This window comes from Oncorhynchus mykiss, chromosome 22 (genome assembly GCF_057628025.1).
Source record: "Oncorhynchus mykiss isolate SJ-2025 chromosome 22, ASM5762802v1, whole genome shotgun sequence".
Classification (NCBI taxonomy): Eukaryota; Metazoa; Chordata; class Actinopteri; order Salmoniformes; family Salmonidae; genus Oncorhynchus; species Oncorhynchus mykiss.
This window is the reverse complement of record NC_143043.1, coordinates 18,362,847-18,382,240: the sequence shown is the minus strand read 5'-3', so window position 1 is coordinate 18,382,240 and position 19,394 is coordinate 18,362,847. Positions and strand designations below refer to the sequence as shown.

General features: G+C 42.0%; 2 protein-coding genes across 6 annotated transcripts in view; both read right to left on the bottom strand.

The window, feature by feature from the left end:
- The window catches only part of LOC110501496 (growth factor receptor-bound protein 14), a 63,772-nt gene extending 55,049 nt beyond the window's left edge, over positions 1 to 8,723 (bottom strand). The window contains exon 1 of one of the 2 annotated variants that reach the window (XM_021579095.3): positions 8,615 to 8,723. Coding sequence is in view for 1 of the 2 variants with exons in the window: in XM_021579097.3 (XP_021434772.1) it covers positions 8,615 to 8,670 (56 nt within the window). In the remaining variant the exon portion in view is untranslated. The remainder of the gene's footprint in view (positions 1 to 8,614) is intronic. The other variant, XM_021579097.3, reaches the window with a different exon arrangement.
- Positions 8,724 to 8,982: 259 nt separating this feature from the next.
- cobll1b (cordon-bleu WH2 repeat protein like 1b) overlaps positions 8,983 to 19,394 on the bottom strand; it is a 36,974-nt gene continuing 26,562 nt past the window's right edge. For all 4 annotated transcript variants that reach the window (XM_036958865.2, XM_036958864.2, XM_090215625.1 and 1 more), the window contains 10 exons: positions 19,149 to 19,356; positions 18,771 to 18,996; positions 18,498 to 18,557; positions 18,212 to 18,306; positions 17,792 to 18,034; positions 17,477 to 17,594; positions 12,615 to 12,876; positions 12,432 to 12,517; positions 10,938 to 12,292; positions 8,983 to 9,518 (listed from right to left, as the gene is read on the bottom strand). In XM_036958865.2, coding sequence (XP_036814760.2) covers positions 9,462 to 9,518; positions 10,938 to 12,292; positions 12,432 to 12,517; positions 12,615 to 12,876; positions 17,477 to 17,594; positions 17,792 to 18,034; positions 18,212 to 18,306; positions 18,498 to 18,557; positions 18,771 to 18,996; positions 19,149 to 19,356 — 2,710 coding nt within the window. In that variant the 3' untranslated portion in view covers positions 8,983 to 9,461. The remainder of the gene's footprint in view (positions 9,519 to 10,937; positions 12,293 to 12,431; positions 12,518 to 12,614; positions 12,877 to 17,476; positions 17,595 to 17,791; positions 18,035 to 18,211; positions 18,307 to 18,497; positions 18,558 to 18,770; positions 18,997 to 19,148; positions 19,357 to 19,394) is intronic.

Sequence of the window (19,394 nt, the reverse complement as noted above, 5' to 3'; positions counted from 1 at the left end):
AACATAACTTTTGGATTACCCAAGCTCAGTAACGTAATTGGATTACTTTCAGCTACTTTTATTTTATTACTTTCCCCTTGAGGAGACAAAAATGTATATTGAACAACATCTATTGCAGGATAAATCCATGTTAGAGTTTACATAGCTGGCCATGAATGTATGTTGCATTTTACTTTATGGGTTGGTTATGTAGGCTTCTTCTATCCCACTCTTTTCTACTACAGATACTAATACAATTAGGCTATATCTTCACCAACGTCGGTCAAATTTCCAGTCATTCCAGTTGATTTAATACCCCTTGATCCTCAAGAAAAGGATTTTGAAATATAGCTTAGCCCAAAATTACCTGAGCATATCTCAAACTAAAAGCTCATTAGCCTACTCTGTTAATGATTTTGTTGTCATGGAGGACTGATTGGTATCATTGCGTCGTGTTGAAAAATAAATGCTGCTCTCATGGAATTGCATGCTTTGAGCACTACCGATAAGTGCTATTTGCATGTGAAAGATGAATGCTGTATGCTGCATTTTCTATAGGACTATTAACTTTTTTTGTTGGTGTCACCTTGATATCTCAACAATTTGCAGATGTTTAAGTCTATGTTAAGTCTGTGCGAGTTTGAGCATGTGTCTGTTAGGCCTGTTTTAATATATTTTTTTTTATCAGCACGAACTAGATTGAGCAATAAAAGCCCGACTTGTGGTCTTCATAAATTAAAACTTGTTTTTGACAGTATGTGGAGCACAATACCACAGAGGAAGGGAGGAAATCCCTCAAACTTTTATCCGCACTATGTGGTGGTTGCAAGAGCACAATTCTCACTGGCTGTCCACTGGTCGAAAAACATTTGGGTTAAAATACACATATAAACTGAGTGTACAAAATATTGAGGACACCTGCTCTTCCTATGACAAATTGACCAGGTGAAAGCTATGATCTCTTATTGAGGTAACTTGTTAAATCCACTTCAAATCAGTGTAGATGAAGGGGAGACCAGTTAAAAGAAGGATTTTTAAGCATTGAGACATGGATTGTATATGCGTGCCATTCAGAGGATGAATGGGCAAGATAAAAGATTTATGTGCCTTTGAACAGGGTATGGTAGTAGGTGCCAGGTGCACCGGTTTGTGTCAAGAACTGCAACACTGCTGGGTTTTTAAAGCTCAACAGGTTCCCGTGTGTATGAAGAATGGTCCACCACCCAAAGGACATCCAGCCAACACAATATTAAAGTGTTCTTAATGTTTTGTACACTCAGTGTACATTTGTGAACAGCCATCCACAACAACCACAATCTAAGGTGCAAATGGCTAAATGAGAGAGCAGCACTGTGATTCACATCACTGCGCTACTGTATGTAGATTTCAATAATAAGTGTTATCCGTAGCGCACGTAGGCTACACCACTGCTGTTGTCCTTACCTCCAAGAGTTTATTCAAGTTGGATAATCATTGGATGCAGTCAAGGCCATTGGAAGACAATAGCTTGGACTGTAGCCTACAAAAGCCTACTCTTTTCACGCAATCCTTCAAAAGGCATTCGGTGTGTCATCACAGTGGTCTCTGACTTGTGGTCAGATTCGCTAAGGTGGGACAAACTTACATTTGTGCCTTTTTTTCAATGCTGATTTGAAAAAACAGGAGTCAAATAATCATTGCAAACATACATTATGAATGTAAAAGTAATCCTAGAAGTATTACAATATTTTTGCTGATAAAGTAACAGTTTTTTTTTTTTTCATGTATTTTATAACTCTCCAAGTCTGCAAATGGCATAAAATTTGCATAGTGCCACGTCTGATTTTTTTTTTTGGGGGGGGGGGGGGGATTGGTTACATGTCCCACTACCTGAATATCACTTGTTTTGATTAAATATAAGTCATGTTCTGCTTTTTCTTATCACTCGATTCTAGGATTCCAAAGTCAAGGCGAGAGTCATCAAATGGCCCATCACTGTGTCTTTTCACAGTTAACAAAACAAGCACGAAAGGCTTTTCTTGAGAAGGACACTGAGCATCTTTTCCCATAACATGGCTTCAGTCTCACCCTGAAGAGGCTCCTGTGTCTCAGTGTGCTTCCCAAATGGAAACCTAGTCCCTATATAGTGCGCTACTTTTGACCACAGCCCTCAGGGTCCTCAGTTGTTTAAGCAGCCCCCTAGCAATTCAATGGAAAATCAGACAGATCTGTATGAAAGGGAGCTGTGTGCCTCCAGTAATGCACTCCCAGTGTAAAGGAGCCTGAGCTAACAGCACTGTCACAATAACACAGCTCCACCTGGCTTAGGTTACCTTTTCACTTTAGACACACCATCATAAGAAAGGCCCCCTCTTTGGAGAGCACCACTGACAAAGCACGACACACACAAAAAAAAACAACAGGAAACAATAAAATAAATGACATGCTACTGCTGAAGTCTCTGTAAAGGTGAATGTAAACAGTCCCATGCTTATTCATCCAATGCATAAGCAGTACGTAAGTAGCCTTGCAAAAGCCTTCTGCGAGCCGGAATGGCAGGAGCCTCCCGATTCTGTAGTGTGTAGCAGCTTGATGTACAAGTAAACCCCCTGGACAGGACGCAAGTCTATTGCATTAGCGGCACAATAGTGAATTAGCGAGGTAGTGTGTGTGTGTGTGTGTGTGTGTGTCAGAGAGAGCGCGACAGACAGAAAAGTAAGACAAAAAGACAGTAAGAGACAGACTAGTCAAACAATCCAACTGGGGTCCTACAAAAGCAAAGTCTGAGACAAGGACAGGGCAGAGCAGAATGAGCTGTCCAAAAATAACCCTGGCCTGAAACATATTCTTTGGCTATCAGTCAATGCAACTGCTTTCCAATTGTCCCCCAGTGGCATTTTGTAAATGACGGATCTCTATGGCAAGACGCATCATTCACCCAAATTTGGTCAAAATCGGGCCAGTGGTTTCTGAGATATCGCATGGGTTAGCTAGACTCATATCCCTGAGCATGTGTACCAAATGTCACCACTCAGAGTCAAACAGATCAATAAATGTGCCCATTATTGCACCACCGTGTGGTCAATATTAAATGTTCTTACATATGTCGAGTCTTGATAGTACTTGCAACGTGGACCAAATTGTGTTACAATACAAATATCCTTTTACTTAACTAGGCAAGTCAGTTATGAACAAATTCTTATTTACAATGACGGCCTACCCCGGCCTCCCCTAACCCAGACATCGTTGGGCCAATTGTGCACCGCCCTATGGGACTCCCGATCACGGCCAGCTGTGATAGAGCCCGGGATCGAACCACGGTCTGCAGTGACACCTCTAGCACTGAGATGTAGTGCCTTAGACTGCTGCGCTACTCGGGAGCCTTGGTTTATATGCATTTATGTGCCAGACCACGCCCAAGTGTTTATTGGTCAAAAGCAGCCATGTTGTTTTAGGTACTAGTCTGGAAAATATTGCATTGAGGAACTTTTTTCCATAGCTGCCACATATCAAGTTTTGTGCAGATCGGGCCCAGAAGAGTAGCATTTTAAGTATTTTTCACAAAATTCTAAATGGCAGACCTCATCAGTCCCTGAGGCAAATGTGTTCCTTGTCCAGAATTTCATGACTAAGTCAAATGAGGTGAGGGGCGGGACATTTCAAAGTTTGTATTTATAGCGCCACCATCTGACCAATCATTGTAATTTTGTAAAAGCCAAATCTCTATGGCAAGGAGCATCATTCACCCAAGTTGTCAAAATCGGGACAGTGCTGTCAGATATCGCGAGTGACTAACGAACGTACGAACAAATGTATGGACGGAGACAGATTCACAGTCCCCTCTCCAATTTCATTGTGGGGGACAACAATAGCTGGTGAAATCCTAAGTACATTCTAGCCTGTGTGGATTATGTATGAGGAGTAATGGTTGAGTAAGATGTTGAGCACTTGTAAATTAACGTAAAGATCACAGGCCAATCATAGTGTAGCAGTGGCACCCGTTTTGTCCCTTAACCTAGGATCTAAATTGTTGTCGTCATTGCACACACAGTACATGCACGGAAACAAAGCCATATTAGTGCTGTCTCCCAGAGGTCATTTTGCATTCTCATACATTCAGCAGCCCCACAAAGTGATCCCCTCTCAGGACTCGATCCAACACGAAGACTGTCCACAGCATTAGCCTGGCCTTGTTAGAACAACATTATACAAGTAGTGCTGCTCATTTCCTAGTCGATTGTTCTTACTGAATATCCTAGTCCCATCCCCCTCACCTAATATTCATGAGTTACATGGGGAGAGCAGGTGAGCTGCAATTCGTAGGTTGGAAATCACAGATGATTTCGTAGGGAAAATATAAGCTCACAAAGACAAACAGCCTAGGTGTCTTTCATCAAGGTGGTGTGGTTTACGTTGTAGCTGAAGAAACAGGAACGGGTCTGGGCTCATACAGTGTGACTGACGTCAACATATGATCTAGCCCCTAGACTATGTTCTCGTTAGGATATGAAGTAAATAAGCAAACATTATCCTCATAATCATCATGAATTATTTGTCTCTGGAGCAGCATACTCCACACATGCAAGTGGTACTGTGCTTATGGAAAGTGCAGAAACAGCTATTCTTAGGCTGTTACGTAGAAACATAATTACGCATTAGAAAAACAGCACGTAACACACAGACTCTCACCCCCATTTGACTTTTACAGCACAACTTACTAAGCAGTCTGACCCCACCCGCTCCCCAGTCCCAGCTGGCTACACTACATCAGCTGCTCTAACGGAGGAACTCGTAGAATTCAAATACCTTTCTAATGCTTCATCCTCTGTTGACGCAGAAATGAGGAAAGCTATAATACCCCAATCTATCATTTCTTGGAGTCCCGGTTTGATGATTAGAGAGAAATGTTGTATGAGCCATTATGTGTATGACTGAGCAGCCAAAACACCTCATGCTGCTAGATGCTAGCAATAGACAAAACCCTGTGACAAAAAAAAAGTTTTAGGAAACTTGGCTGTTTTGCTCCAACTCAAGAAGTGCCAAAGCTAAAAGCAGAAGAATACAATTCTCGATCCAACAGGCAGATTACAGTAATTTAATGTGAAATATAATATTATGTGATATACTCTAATGTTACCGACTTCCAAATTTGTCATGTCTACAGTATGTAGGCAACACTAAAATTACTACTGTAAAGTAATGTAACTACTGGGAGGGGGCACAAAGAGAGAGAGGAAGAGAGAGCAGGAAAGAGAGAATCAGATTCTCTACACATTACTGTCTGCAATTTACATATCAAATACCACCAATACTTTTGAGGGATTGTCCGCTTCTTTTTGTCCATCTCTGGTGAATTCTATCCAGAGTCGTGGCAGATGAAGACGTAAAGAAAGAAATCTGGCACAACACATTCAGTACCAATGATGTCATGAATATTGTCATGCTTCTTGGGTATAATCTAAATAACAGGACCACTCCACACCTGTGATTTGCCAAAGTTGACCGTTACTATTGAATAACTCAGTATGGTCTTTTTTCCAGATATAGTTTTACACAAAGTTCTGAAAATACTCCCCAATTAGTAGATAAGACTTTGGCCTGAAAGTATTTTCTCAGTAGATTATTACTATTACCAGAAAAGAGTGACACTTAAAAGTGAAGAACACTCAATAATAACTGATATGATACATTTTTAAGTATAGCACCTAATAATGTATAAAAGCAACTTAAATTGCTTTACAAATCCCTTCTGAAAACAGGGAAAAGACAGCTAAATTCACTGATCCCGGATTTACTGACATGCATGGATAACAGATTTGCCAAAAGAGGCAAAACATTATTTTTTTTTACCAATGTAGACGGTTCTTCTTTAAAACTGTAATTCTACTCTTAAAAGGATAATCCATGTGGAATAGACTTGAATATTATTATTATTATTATTAATATTAGTATTTCAATGGTGTTTTCAAAAAGTACACATTCTGTCTGTTACAGGTGTGACACTGTAACTATACAATACAAATTTGACTGGTATGCACATCAATGTAAACAGAACCGCATATTTAGCAGGGTTGGGCGGTATCCAGATTGCCATGCCTTCATACTGTTCCTGTACCATACCAGGGTATATGGTATTACCGGCAGCGCACACAAGAGGAGCTCATTTCTTTTTTTTATGCTATCAAGTACTTGCTATTTCCCATAGCAGACGCTAGGTAAATGCTAACAAACGCAAGCAAACACAAATTAAATGCAAGGACAGATAACCAAGCACATAAAGTTAAACAACTATCTCAAAAGGCTACCCACACTTAATCCTGGAGGGGATTGATGGTCTCTGCTGTAACCAAGGTAACTTGCTCTTGAAAGCTAGCCACCCACTGCTAGCAAGTTAGCGAAACAAATGCATAGCTGGAGCCCTGAGCTGGAGAAAATCTATTTGGCACTTAGATAGTCAACTTGTAGTTAGTTATAAGATATTTAGCTGGCAAACATTAGTAGTGAATTCCAAGTGTAACTTGATCACCTCTCTTGTGCTGCTCAACACGAAACATAATGTTGCTCCATGCGCTCTTTGTAAACAAGCATACCATGTGACTGGCTCAATTTAATTATTGTGAATAAAAAATGTAATAAAAACGACACTAATTGAAAAATCATTGTCAGTATTTCAAAATACCCCGGTATCCGGTCCAAGCCAAATATTTAGCGATACAGTCCGTTAAATTATTATTATTTTAATTAGCTAAATCCATCAGTTGAGCAAACTGGCATCTGTAAAGAAGGGGAAAAAAAACTGTTCTCAGTAAATAAAAATGTTCAGCTGGATCCACTTCAGGGGACTATCACATCATGCCCTCTTATTCCACTGCATGAACTCAGGCATACAAAAAGACAGGAAAAATACCCAAGAGCATAATAAATTACCGGCTGTAATTTACAGCCTACAATAGTACACTTGTAAACACTCAGACTGCCTGGTGTCCTCAACCACTCTCAATACTGTATATTCAGAGATATCGCTGCTCATTATAATGAAAGATTAACATGCATCTGTCGAGCACACACTCTTTGCAACTCTAGGAGAAAATACTTGAACACGTGTAGATAACATTTGCTAAATCTGTACAGCATAGCCTGTTCCCTGAGTGTACAAAAGCTCTAGGCTGAAGAGCTTTTAGCCTCTGAGTGTTTTGCAGGAGATAGGCCCTAAGTGGATATTTTAGAGGTCTCCTTATCAAACTACTAAAAATACACACCCATTCTTGAAGAATTTTATATGAGGCAATAACCTGCAATGAATTTCAAACCTATTCAGGGTTTGGAAGCAAAATGGTTAAAAAATATAAAAAAATATATTTCATTATTTAATTCCTAACGGCTATGCACCAACTTGATCATGCCTCTATCAAACTTACTATCGTCAAGACCAAAAGCAAAGACATTATTATTTAATAATTATTATATTTGACCAATAACAGCTTGATATTTAAGTCATACATTATAAATAATTTAACATTTGTACATAAATATTTTACACATTTAGTCATGGTCAGTTAAGTGCTATAATAGGATACTATTGTTATTACTTTAGTGACGGTTAGGTGACTGCACCCTATATGGCCTTGTGCTCTAATAATGACAAGTAGGCTAGGCCATATGGATTTCAATGTCGAGCCATGACTCGGTAGGTTCATACAAACAACAGCCAGATGGCAGTAGTATGGTATTGAAGTGACATATTACGGTAGTATGTGTGAAATAAAGAGCTAGAATAGTCTTATTTGTAATATTCATCATGACAAAGTTGTAGTTTTTTATCGGTTTGTTTTTGCTGAAAATTGTTGAAATTACGTTTTGAATCGTGAATGTATAATGAAGGGTTACAGCCTTTAGTTGTATTTTCCCATAACCGTTCAATTTCCATTTAAGATGCGATATGCAGAAATCGCTTCGCCATTTACTGGTTGCTAAAATTCGATTTGTCCGCCTAAATTCAGTTTATGTGCCAAAACAAGCAGTCATTGTGTAGATAATCCTTGTACCATCTAAACCCAAAATATTGTATATCACAGCGGTTATGTAAAATATATTTTCAGCTGTTTGATGCTGGTTTACAAAACCGAAAGTAAATGACGCCAAAACTAAAAACTTTAAAGGAGGGGGTGGGTCATGAAGGAAACAATAGTATACTGGGCGGTGGGAGGGCTGCAGGAATGCCCACACGCAGGAACGTCCGAATTGTGGGCTGCAGTTGCACACTGTAGATTCTTAGACTTGTTATCAATTATAATGATAGATCTATAACTCAATTTCTATGTTAATTTGGTCCGGTTGCCAAAAAGTGACATTGTAGCTTTTAAAAGGCTACATTATTTCACCTCAGCCTCTTATGACATAGACAGGTAGGCTGCACGTGTTTTACCTTTACGGTCACAATAACATGCATCACACACATCGTCTGTCAGAAAATAAGATTACGAGTCAACATATTCGAAGGACATCTAAAAACACAATGGATAGGTCGAGGACACCATGTAATCATCGACATTAACATAATTACACAGTAGGGGCTAGCTATACTCTTTATCGGTATAACTCAAACAATTAGCTTATGCCAGCGCTCCCTAGAACATGGTTTATTGTAACATAATACCTGCCGCTGGCTGAAATGGCACTGTTACTGCATATCGCTTCCTCTCTCGTCTTCATCCCTGCCTTTGAGGTGTTTGCTCATCTAGTCCACGCGTTCTCCCTAGACAGGTGTTTATATTTACGTATGCGTTACGTCATGCACAGCCCTCACGTTTTACCTGAGAGGGGTCTGGCGCTGAGATCCGTAGAGAGAAGAATCATCTTACTTTTTATGGGATGTTGTTTTGTACCGTTTAATTGTAGTTGAAGCATGCTTCGTTTCAGTTACGGGACCTTTTGTACTTTTAATAACATTAATTGTCTAGTGTATATGATTTGGTTGCAAATTAGTGTTTAAGTCGTTCAGAAAATAGTCAGTGAGATACACTCTTTGATTGTCAATAGTTTAATATGCTGTGAATGTAACTTTAATTCATAACAGAGAAATACTTTACATACCAGTGTATGTCCGGGCACAGCTTTATCAAAACCAAATGAGTAACAGAAAATAAAAAAATGGACTGAGGAATTTATAAGTACCACTTTCAGGTCAGTCCAATTATTGACCTCTTCAAAATGGTAGACAGTACTAAATAGGCTACTGTATTTTCTCAATGAAAATTACAACTCATTATTAAAACTAATAATATACATATTTGTTGGCAAAATAAGACAGCTGAAAAGTCCAATATGAATCAAATTTCAAACACAATTGGGAATAATACATACAATTATTTCATAACATCAAAATTATATGCGGAGGACATAAATTACTGTATCTCATAACAAAACAGAAAAAGTAGTCTTCTACAGTGTGTAGGTTGTTGTTAAGACTAGCAACCAAGGTCTTAAAACTATCAAACAAAGTTTTATTCCTCTTTCCTGGGCTCAGGCACTGACAGACTCGAGGGCAGGACATCAGGCTCCTGAAAATAAAAATAAAAAAAAGAAGAGGGAACTTGAAACTTAACGCAATTATACATACATTCATGTAGTCTGAGAAGGACAAAGGCTTGGAGCTTCAGGGAAGGGGACAGCCAGTGACATGGCTGTTCAGATGGCAGGCCAGAGTGACGCTGAGCAACGCCTCAGTACGTGTGGAAAGGAGCCGAGAAGCAAAGGATCATTAGAGACATCTACAGTAAGCACTAGACTGTCACATAACATGGTGTTAAGTGGTGAGGGAGTGTCATATTACAGTAGGCAGTCTATGACACTGTCGCAGTCCCTCCCCACTTAACACCATGTTATGTGACAGTCTAGTCCTTACTGTTGATGTCTCTGTTGACCCTTTGCTTCTCAGCTCCTCTCCACACGTACTGAGGCGCCACCCAGGGTCACTCTGGCCTGCCATCTGAACAGTTATGTCATTGGCTGGGACACTGCACGGGTCCCCCACTCCCTGGAGCTCCAAGCCTTTGTCCTTCACCCAATCGCTATTGTCACTGCCCTGTGCTCAGCGGAGAAGACACAATGTACACAATCAATCATGACTCAGAACTGAGTGTGCCAGTCAATACAGAGAAACTCGAAAGAAGACACTGCTGTACCTGCTTTAGATACATCAACCACCAGTACACCACGGTATAGGCCTGGTACAGAGAGTCCTTCAGGAATAACTATGGTAAAAGACGTGCGCTCAGGCTATTCACAAGGAGATACAAAGTGTGGCTCCCCAAGGACAGGCACATCATTGACACGCAGGCACACCGGCCCAGTCTCTGATGGAGGGGACGTGTCATAGGTCAAGGTGTCTAAGAGGTGGGATAAGCAGCTAGGATTGTTTACCAGGCCACACTGGGGGGGGAAAAACACACACCCAACCTAGAAACAAAAGCTCATTGTAGTGTGCTAATTCCATTGAGAGAAAATTGTATATACATTCTCAGAGGAGTACACCTCCCCTTTCCTGTGTTATTCAAAAGTCTCAAAGCTGACCCTAGAGGACATGGGAAAACAGCAGACTGAAGAGTTCATCTGAGGGTAGTCAAATGTTTAAAGATAGCACAGACAGTGAAACATGGATCACTTTTAAATCATCTCGTGAAGAGATTCAATTCTACTGCAAAGTATTTTTAAAGGTACTTTGCTTTGAACTTCAATACTTCTTCAAAGAACTTCAAGTATCAAAGCAATCAACATTTGAGCCTCTGAATTTTAAGGGAAAAGCAACTTTCATTGAGCTGCGAAGATACACTATCCTCGTTCAGAAATTCATTGAATTAGATAAATATCCAGATTCCCACTATGTTCTAATATAGAGAATATAATAAATAGTCTGTGGTCAGCTCATTGGATGGCTTCTAATAGAAAGAACATGACACAAAACATCTGCAACTACTCACCTTATCCCCAGCTGTTCCTTTAGGATCTTTAACAAAAAAGCTGCTTGTGATTGGGTAGAATGGTGGCGAGCAAGGAGATGGTGAGGTGGACCCAGTGGATAAGGACTGGGACCTTTTGACTGCCGAAGATACAGCTTGGGCAAAGCGGGAGGGGGTAGTAGGAGAGTAGGGTTTGGGAGCAGTAAAACTCCTCAATTTCTCCAGGCTCAGTCCTGGGGAAGGGGGCGCCCTGACGGGACTGGGCCGTGGAGGGGGCACACTTCTGCTCTCTTCCTCCTTTGGCCTCAGCTCCACCTCAACGCCCTCTGATGTCTCCTCGTCCCACTGCACCGGAGGAGGAGGAGGGGGTAAGCTGCCCCCTACTGGCTGCAGGGCCTGCCCTGCTGCTGTTGCCACTAGACTGCCTGGAGCCTCCCTCTGGCCAGCGTCAGGACTGGCACTCAAACATTTCACTGCAGCCGAGGTAACGTAAAACCCAGGTGTTCTTTTGTGCTGTGGCAAGCGGAAAGAGCCAGGCTTGGGTTTAGTTGCGGGTGGAATTCTCATCTCCTTGACCTCTGCTATGGAGCCTGCTTGGTCTCCACCACTAGCAGGGGATGGAATCTTGTCATCTCTTGCAAGAATTATTGTCGTCGGTGTTGAGGGGGAGTGAATAGACTCGATCAGGTTGCCATTTACAGTGCTCTCACTAGTAGTAGTGCTGTGGACTTGCTGAGACTGATAGTCTTCCCGAGGTACAGTAGACGGCAGCTCTGTCTGTTGTGTTCTGACCTGTAGCTGCTCAGCCTCTTTGAGTTCAAGTGAACCAATATCTACTTCCTTCTCTAGAGCCTCATAAGGGGACTCCAACGTTAGCTCCACCTCAAAGTATCTCAGTTTCTCCAGAGTCTTCTGTGGCACGATAGTGTACGTAGTCATCCCCACCTTGGGGATGTAGTCCCTTGTCAGCTCATTGGATGGCTTCGGTGGGGCCGGGGCACTTTGAGTGGATGTTTGGTCCCGACAGGCTGCTGAGGAAGGAGATAAGGCAGGTGTGATGGGTTCAGCAGTGGTCAGCAGCTTCTCTGTGGATGTGGACATGTCCCTCTTCTGGACCACCGCTCCAGAGGTAGAGGCTTTGGCAGGGACACAGGGGGTGCTGGTGGCCGCTGGTGGTTCATCACAGGAGGGGTCAGTGTCCAGTTGATCGGAGGCCTGTGTTCCTGTGCTCTGTGTCACTGGCCGGGCTGCTGGTGGGCTGATAGTAGGAGAGCTCTCAGTACTACATTCACCTTTGGCCCCATCTTGTGTTGTGGAATCTTCACATGGCAAACCTGTCTGGTCACTTATTTCCTCTGCTTGGCATGGAGGGCTTTCTGGAGAACATAAAAAACATGATTTAGTACAAAGTAGACATGGATTTTGCCACATTGCTTCTAAAGCTATAGCATTACATCCATAGTTAACGCATTAGGAACTTTATGTATTTCAATTCATCACTACTTGTAAACCTACCAGCACCTTCTGTTTCAGATGTGTCCATCCCCACACTCAGCATGGGAACCGTGCACTCAGCGTTGTTCACCATGCTGTGGACTAGTCTGTCAAAAACAGGAGTTAAGAAAAGCAATGCAAAAAACCGAAGTCAAAGACGCACTACTTCATTCATAATGTAGGACTAACTGCTAGAGTTCGTACTTGCCATCTGAGGACAGATCACAAGACTGATCTTCCCCCGCTGGGCACTCGCTCTCAGACAGTGGGGAGGTCTCCATCTCAGCATGTGGGGCGTCCGGGGATGGAGAGAGACCCTCGGTTCTCTCAGAGTCCACGGAGATGTCTGCTGTTGACAGGTTAAGGCTGCTGTCGTCCTCCTGGACATCACTCATAGAGTCTAGGATCACAGAGGCAGTGGTCTCCTCCTGCTCCACGATCTCTTCCAGTGTAGTAGGTTGGCCACCTGCAGCACAACAGGATGGAGATGACAAAGGACAGAGTGAAAAGGAAGCCTGTACAGAATAAAAAAATATACCAAAACATGCATCCACTTTGCAACAAGGAACTAAAGTAATACTGAAAAAAAATATGGCAAAGCAATTAACTTTGTCCTGAACGCAAAGTTATGTTTGGGGCAAATCCAATACAACACATTACTACTCTCCATATTTTCAAGCATAGTGGTTATGGGTATGCTTGTAATCGTTAAGGACTGGGGAGTTTCAGGATTAAAAAGAAACAGAATGGAGCTAAGCACAGGCAAAATCTTAGACAAAAAACCTGTTTGTCTGCTTTCCACCAGACACTGGGAGATGAATTTCCCTTTCAACAGGACAATAATGAAAAACAAGGCCAAATCTACACTGGAGGTGCTTACCAAGAAGACAGTGAATGTTCCTGAGTGGCTGAGACACAGTTTTGACTTAAATCTACATAATACTCTGTGGACCTGCAAATTGTTGCCTCGAAATGATCAACAACCAATTTGACAGAGATTGAAGAATTTTGAAAATAATAAATGGGCAAATGTTGCACAATCCAGGTGTGGAAAGCTCTTAGAGACTTACCCAGAAAGACTCAGAGCTGTAATTGCTGCCAAAGGTGCTTCTATAAAGTATTGACTCAGGTGTATGAATACTTACAGTACCGTGAAAAAGTATTTGCCCCATTTAAAATGCTCTACCTTTGCAAATGTTTGATACTGAATGTTATCAGATCTTCACCAAAATATATAATATTAGACAAAGGGAACCTGAGTGAACAAATAACGCTACAATTACATTACATACTAATTTTGTTTATTATTTCATAAACAAAGTCATGCAACACCCAATGCCCCTGTCTGAAAAAGTAATTACCCCTTCCACTCAATAACAGGTTGTGCCACCTTTAGCTGCAATGACTCCAACCAAACGCTTCCTGTAGTTGTTGATCAGTCTCATGTCGCTGTGGAAGAATTTCGGCCTACTCTTCCATGCAGAACTGCTTTAACTCGGCAACATTTGTGGGTTTTCAAGCACGAGCTGCTCGTTTCAAGTCCTGCCACATCATCTCAATTGGGATTAGGGCTGGACTTTAACTAGGCCATTCCAAAACTATTTTTGTTTTTGCTTTTTTAGCCATTTTCATGTAGACTTCTGTGTTTTGGATCATTGTCTTGCTGCATGACCCAGCTGCGTTTCAGCTTCAGCTCACAGACAGATGGCCTGACATTCTCCTGTAGAATTCTCTGATACAGAGCAGAATGCATGGTTCCTCCTATTAAGGCACGTCGTCCAGGTCCTGAGACAGCAAAGCATCACCAAACCATCACACTACCACTACAATGCTTGACCGTTGGTATGAGGTTCTTAGTGTAGAATGCAGTGTTTTCACCAGGCATAATGGGACCCGTGTCGTTCAAAAAGTTGTAACTTTTGACTCATCTGTCCATAGAACATTCTTCCAAGAGTCTTGATGATCATCCAGGTGGCTCCAGGTGATTTTTTTAACAAACTTGAGTCAACTTTTTGGACGAGATGGGTCTCATGTCAGGCAAATTTAGACATCGGCCCGATGTCTAGTTTAACGCAGATGTGCAAAACCGATGTCAAAGCTGACGTACCTACGTTATATTAGGTATGCACATGACGTAATGACGCCATGGAAAATTTAGCACAACACAGCATTCCTAACCTAGCCCACAATGTCTGCTGTGTGGATCGAGCAGTCAACAAGTCGAGCAGTCATTTGAAAGAGTAAGAACATTTCAGAAAGACAACTAAAACGCCAAGATAATGAAATTCATTGCACTTGACAATCAACTGTCGTGTCGTGGGTGATGTTGGCTTTCGCCGACTAGTCGAGCACCGGTACACACAATAAAGTGAGCTATTTTTCAGATGTTGCCCTACCGTAGTTACACAGTAGTGGCGTCACTGGTATTAGCTTCACAACTGACATTTGGACCAGCAATATCAGCCCCACGAGCATGCCGAGTCTGACAGCACAGTGGGTCGTTGAGGATTTTATACTGAGGAAGGTCATATTGCATGCTCATGAATGTGCTGGTTGTCATACCTCTGCTGACATTTCAATAGCATTTGAGGACATGTTTGAAACATGAACACACCAGTGTGCTCCATTCGAAACGCCTGCTCAACAAAACTGCCGACACAGGCTGTGAACAATTCAGTGGCATTCTCTCTTTACTGTGTGACCACCATGCTCGATGCTATGTACCAAGACCGCTACTTCGATGCAGACAAGAAACAGGGTTTACGTGAAATGTTACATACACAGCTGGAGAAGATGGAAATGGGCACAGTGACAGTGCGCACAGAGGAAGAGAGTCTGCGGACAGACAGAGCTGAAACTTCACTGCTTGGCATGTTTGATGAAATCCTGGTTGAGAATGAAACGATTGAACAAATAAACAACAAAACAGAGCACAGCCAGTAAGTAAGTGAAAGAAATAGGTTTTGATTATGTTTTACTGGTAATGGGGACATAAGTAAATTCCCCCCCAAAATGACTTTTTGGACAGTGTGGTGTGTGTAACCTTTATTTAACTAGGCAAGTCAGTTAAGAACAAAATCTTAATTACAATGAAGGCCTACCCCGGTCAAACCCGGACGACGCTGGGCCAATTGTGCACCGCCCTATGGGACTCCCAAACACAGCTGGATGTGATACAGTCTGGATTCGAACCAGGGACTGTAGTGACGCCTTGTGCACTGAGATGCAGTGCCTTAGACCGCTGCGTCCATGTGTGTGTGTAGATTATTTAAAATGTACTAGAATGCATAAAAGGCCGCTAAAATGTTAAATATTGGTTAAATCGTATTTTTTTTGGCAAGGAAAATATTGGTATTGGCCAAAAATGTCACTAATTACTAGTGTCACTTTCACAATCACACAACAGCGAACATAATATTATTGTGTTCGGGATACTTCAGACAAGTGAATTGGGCTTAATGAAGACATCTAGTACCTCATATTCCCCTCTAGTTCTTCCCTCGGCACTTCAAGGCCATCACAGGGAAATAGAGAGCAGAAGGAATACTCAGCAGGCTGGTTATACAAAAGCTGAGACTCCTCACTGTGCAGTCTGATGTCGAACTGAAATGAACAGCCGTGGGACGTCAGGGAGAGACATCCAGAATCGGGGCTTGATCTTTCTCTGCAAAGTCGATGATGTGAAGCCAGCGGGGGAGAGAGGGCAGATTGAAGATGTAGCAATACAAGCAGAGAGCAGTCACATCTTTTATTCATACGATCTGGGATAATTGGCTAGTGTAGTATTCAAAATACTGAACGTACAAATTAAGTTTCTATGAAATACACGCAGGTCTGACAACACAAGGAGTTGACGTGTGGAAAGCATAACTGGAGACTTTAAACATGTTACAAAAGACTGGAACAGAGCGGAAACAAGGATCAAAAGAGCCATTTGAAAATGCAAAAACACAATTCAGAATAAACAAGAGGATGATGGCTAGATCCAACGCAAAGTCTCCCGGGGCTGTCTGTATTGCTGAACGGCTGGGAGTGATTAGAACGTACTTCATGTATATTTAACCTTTAAAAAGATCACTAAAGATCATTCCTCTCTCACAGAAAGCATGCAACCCAATCTAAGCTAGTCAGTAACAGGTGTAACCAAAAGCCGGTTTTCAATCAATAGCAGGTAGTGGATTTCCGGATAGTCCTTTCCGACCGGTTTCCCTTGAATAACAGTGTGTCTGATTTCCATCACTTTATAATCATAAACCCATAGAAATCCATGCATTGGATCAAAAGTCTGGAAACGGTCGTTCAATGTATCGCAACTAAGTAATGCATGTATTTACGTCTGTATTGTTGTGTTCAAGAGTGTGTTTTGTTTGACCAATTTGATCATATTGAGGTGAAAACACGCAGCAAGAAAATCAACAGGACACGTTCATCCGATCGACGGAACGTGTGGGAAGGAGAAGCAACAGGCCAGCGTAGGAAGAGGAGATGCTTGAGGAGGAGGTGAAAGAGGCAGCAGAGCAGAGTGGGTAGGAGAGACAACAGGAAGCTTGCGCCAGCGCAGAATCTCCCTCGGGCACCCTCATCTGGTGACTCGCTGGCTGCAAGTTTAGGAGGGAGGAAGTACTGATAGAACGTGGTGTTTACCCTTATGGAGGAACATAATAATATATATATCTCTCCCATGAGATCACAAAATGTTTTGCTTTTCTGAATTGTATTCAAACTCTCGAGTACTGAAGGCTCCACAAGTGTAGCTATTTCATTCTGTAACTGTTTCATATTGACCACTAGGAGGCATTGGAGTCAAATACAATGACTGCAACTCCCACTGATCAATCATTGGTCTTATTTACTATTCTCAGTTGTTGACTTTAGAGACCAAAGTACAATATATGTACTCAAGGTCTCACACCAGAAGAAAGAGCAACTAAATCACCAACATCCAAAAAACTTTTCAGGTAACCCCCTAATGTAAGAAACTACACCTGAAATACAGTATCTAGACAGGGGCTTGAGCACAAGACGATTCAATACAGTACATATGAATTCAGTGAAACCTCTCCTACCTCTATCTAGCAAAGTTTCATCTTGGACAACCACTCCAGGAGATGCGGGGGGTGGAGGAGCCTTGCGCTTTGTCCTCTTCAGTGAAGACTCTGTTCTGCGACTCAGACCAGTCGTCATCTCCACAACAGAAGAGGAAAACGAGTTAGTTGAAGTATGCAAAGAAGTAACCTACCTGAAATGATTGATTTACTTGTCTAGGATTTCAATTTTAAAAATGCATCATGAGCCATTTCTCTGGACATACTAATAACTACCTTTACAAATAGACCTGGTAAAGCCAGAACACAGGTCCAGTCGGGTTGAGTCCCACTCACCTGGTCACCATCCGTTTGGGTTTCGGGCTCCGAGGCGGAGATGGACCTCTGGCGATGGCTGAGGTTAGAGGGGGGGCTCTGGGACACCAGCATTGGTGGCAGAGGGGCCCGTCTCTTCTTTGACATGTCAGAAGGCATGGTGCTGCAGTTGAATGTGGAGGAGTGGGCACTGAGTGAGCTCATGCTGAGAGGTCGAGGCCTGCTAGGGAAGACTGGGGACGCCGGGGCACTGGCAGTCATTCCCTGCAAAGAGCAAACAAACATCCAATCAGATCCTGATCAAAGGCCTGTTTTCTGCAGTAAGCAAAGAGAAAACTATCCAATCACATGGCTGTGACAATATCCCCATGCCCCACCCACACACACGCATTTAACTCATAAATCAGCCAAAACTGACCTGTAATTTAACATAGTACACACCTGCTCAGGTTTCTTCTTACTTCTCCTGAATAGACTGAACAATCCCTTGTTTTCTTTCTCCTTCTGGATTTTATCTTTGCTGGGTGGAATGGTATCTGTTAGGAATATACAGATCCCGGCCATTTCACTGTTGTAGTCGGCGCACGTGACAAATACACTTTGATTTGATCTTACTGACAACGTTTCTTAAATCTCTGTCAAAAGTATTGATGAACTTCAAATGCATAATGTCACTGGTAAATACAAATCGCAAAACTAAAACCCATGTAAAATCATGTTACATTACCTAGATGACCTTGGTGAGTTGGTGTAGTAGGTGAGGCAGGTACATCTGCTGAGTACATAGCTATGGAAGAGAAGGTGGAAATGATATGCGGTAGTAAATGCACCTGTGTAATTGTAAAATGAATGAATGAATGGTGAATAGTGTTTATTCAGAATAAGTCTCTTGTTGACAGACTTAACACACAAGATTTGGCTCTGGGGGCCGAGATTAGTTCAGAATGTATGGCAATTATTCAGATTTCAAAGGCTGATGGCTTTAAAGAGAAGCCCTTACCTTTTGTGTCCCTTGCATAAACCTCCCTTATTGCAAAATCATTGAGAGAACAGGTCAAATCCAAAGGATCCTCAGATTGGGCATCTCTCAATAAAAGTGTGCTCTGTCGGTCAAATTCACATTTCTCACAAATAGCTGGTAAGAAGTCTTCAAGGGGGACTCGAGGGCTGACTCTTAGTATAGTCTTCTGGGTCTTTTTATAGTTTATTACCAGACGGACAGTTGCCTGAAGAGTCAAAGCAATTAGATTATCAGACCTCATGACTATCCTCATTAAAAACTGCCAGAAAAACATAGATCTATCATTTCATATAGACATTACAAGATAAAGCAATTATTTTAACTAGGGCATTTCTAACACAGATGTCTCAACTGTACCTCTGGCATCTGAGGGCCAGGCTTCTTACTCTTTTCCTCCATTCCTTTGGGCTTGAGCAAAACCTTCTCTGCCTCTAGGGCCCCGATCAAAGCGTTGGGTTTGAACTTGATGTGGTTTCTGTTGGTGGTGACGAGCTCTATAGTGTGGCCTGATGGGTTCAGGTGGTACTTGGCACAAAGCATGACTAACAAATCCATCATAGGCTTGCTGAAAAACACAAAAGGTTAGTAGTAATAATCGCCCAA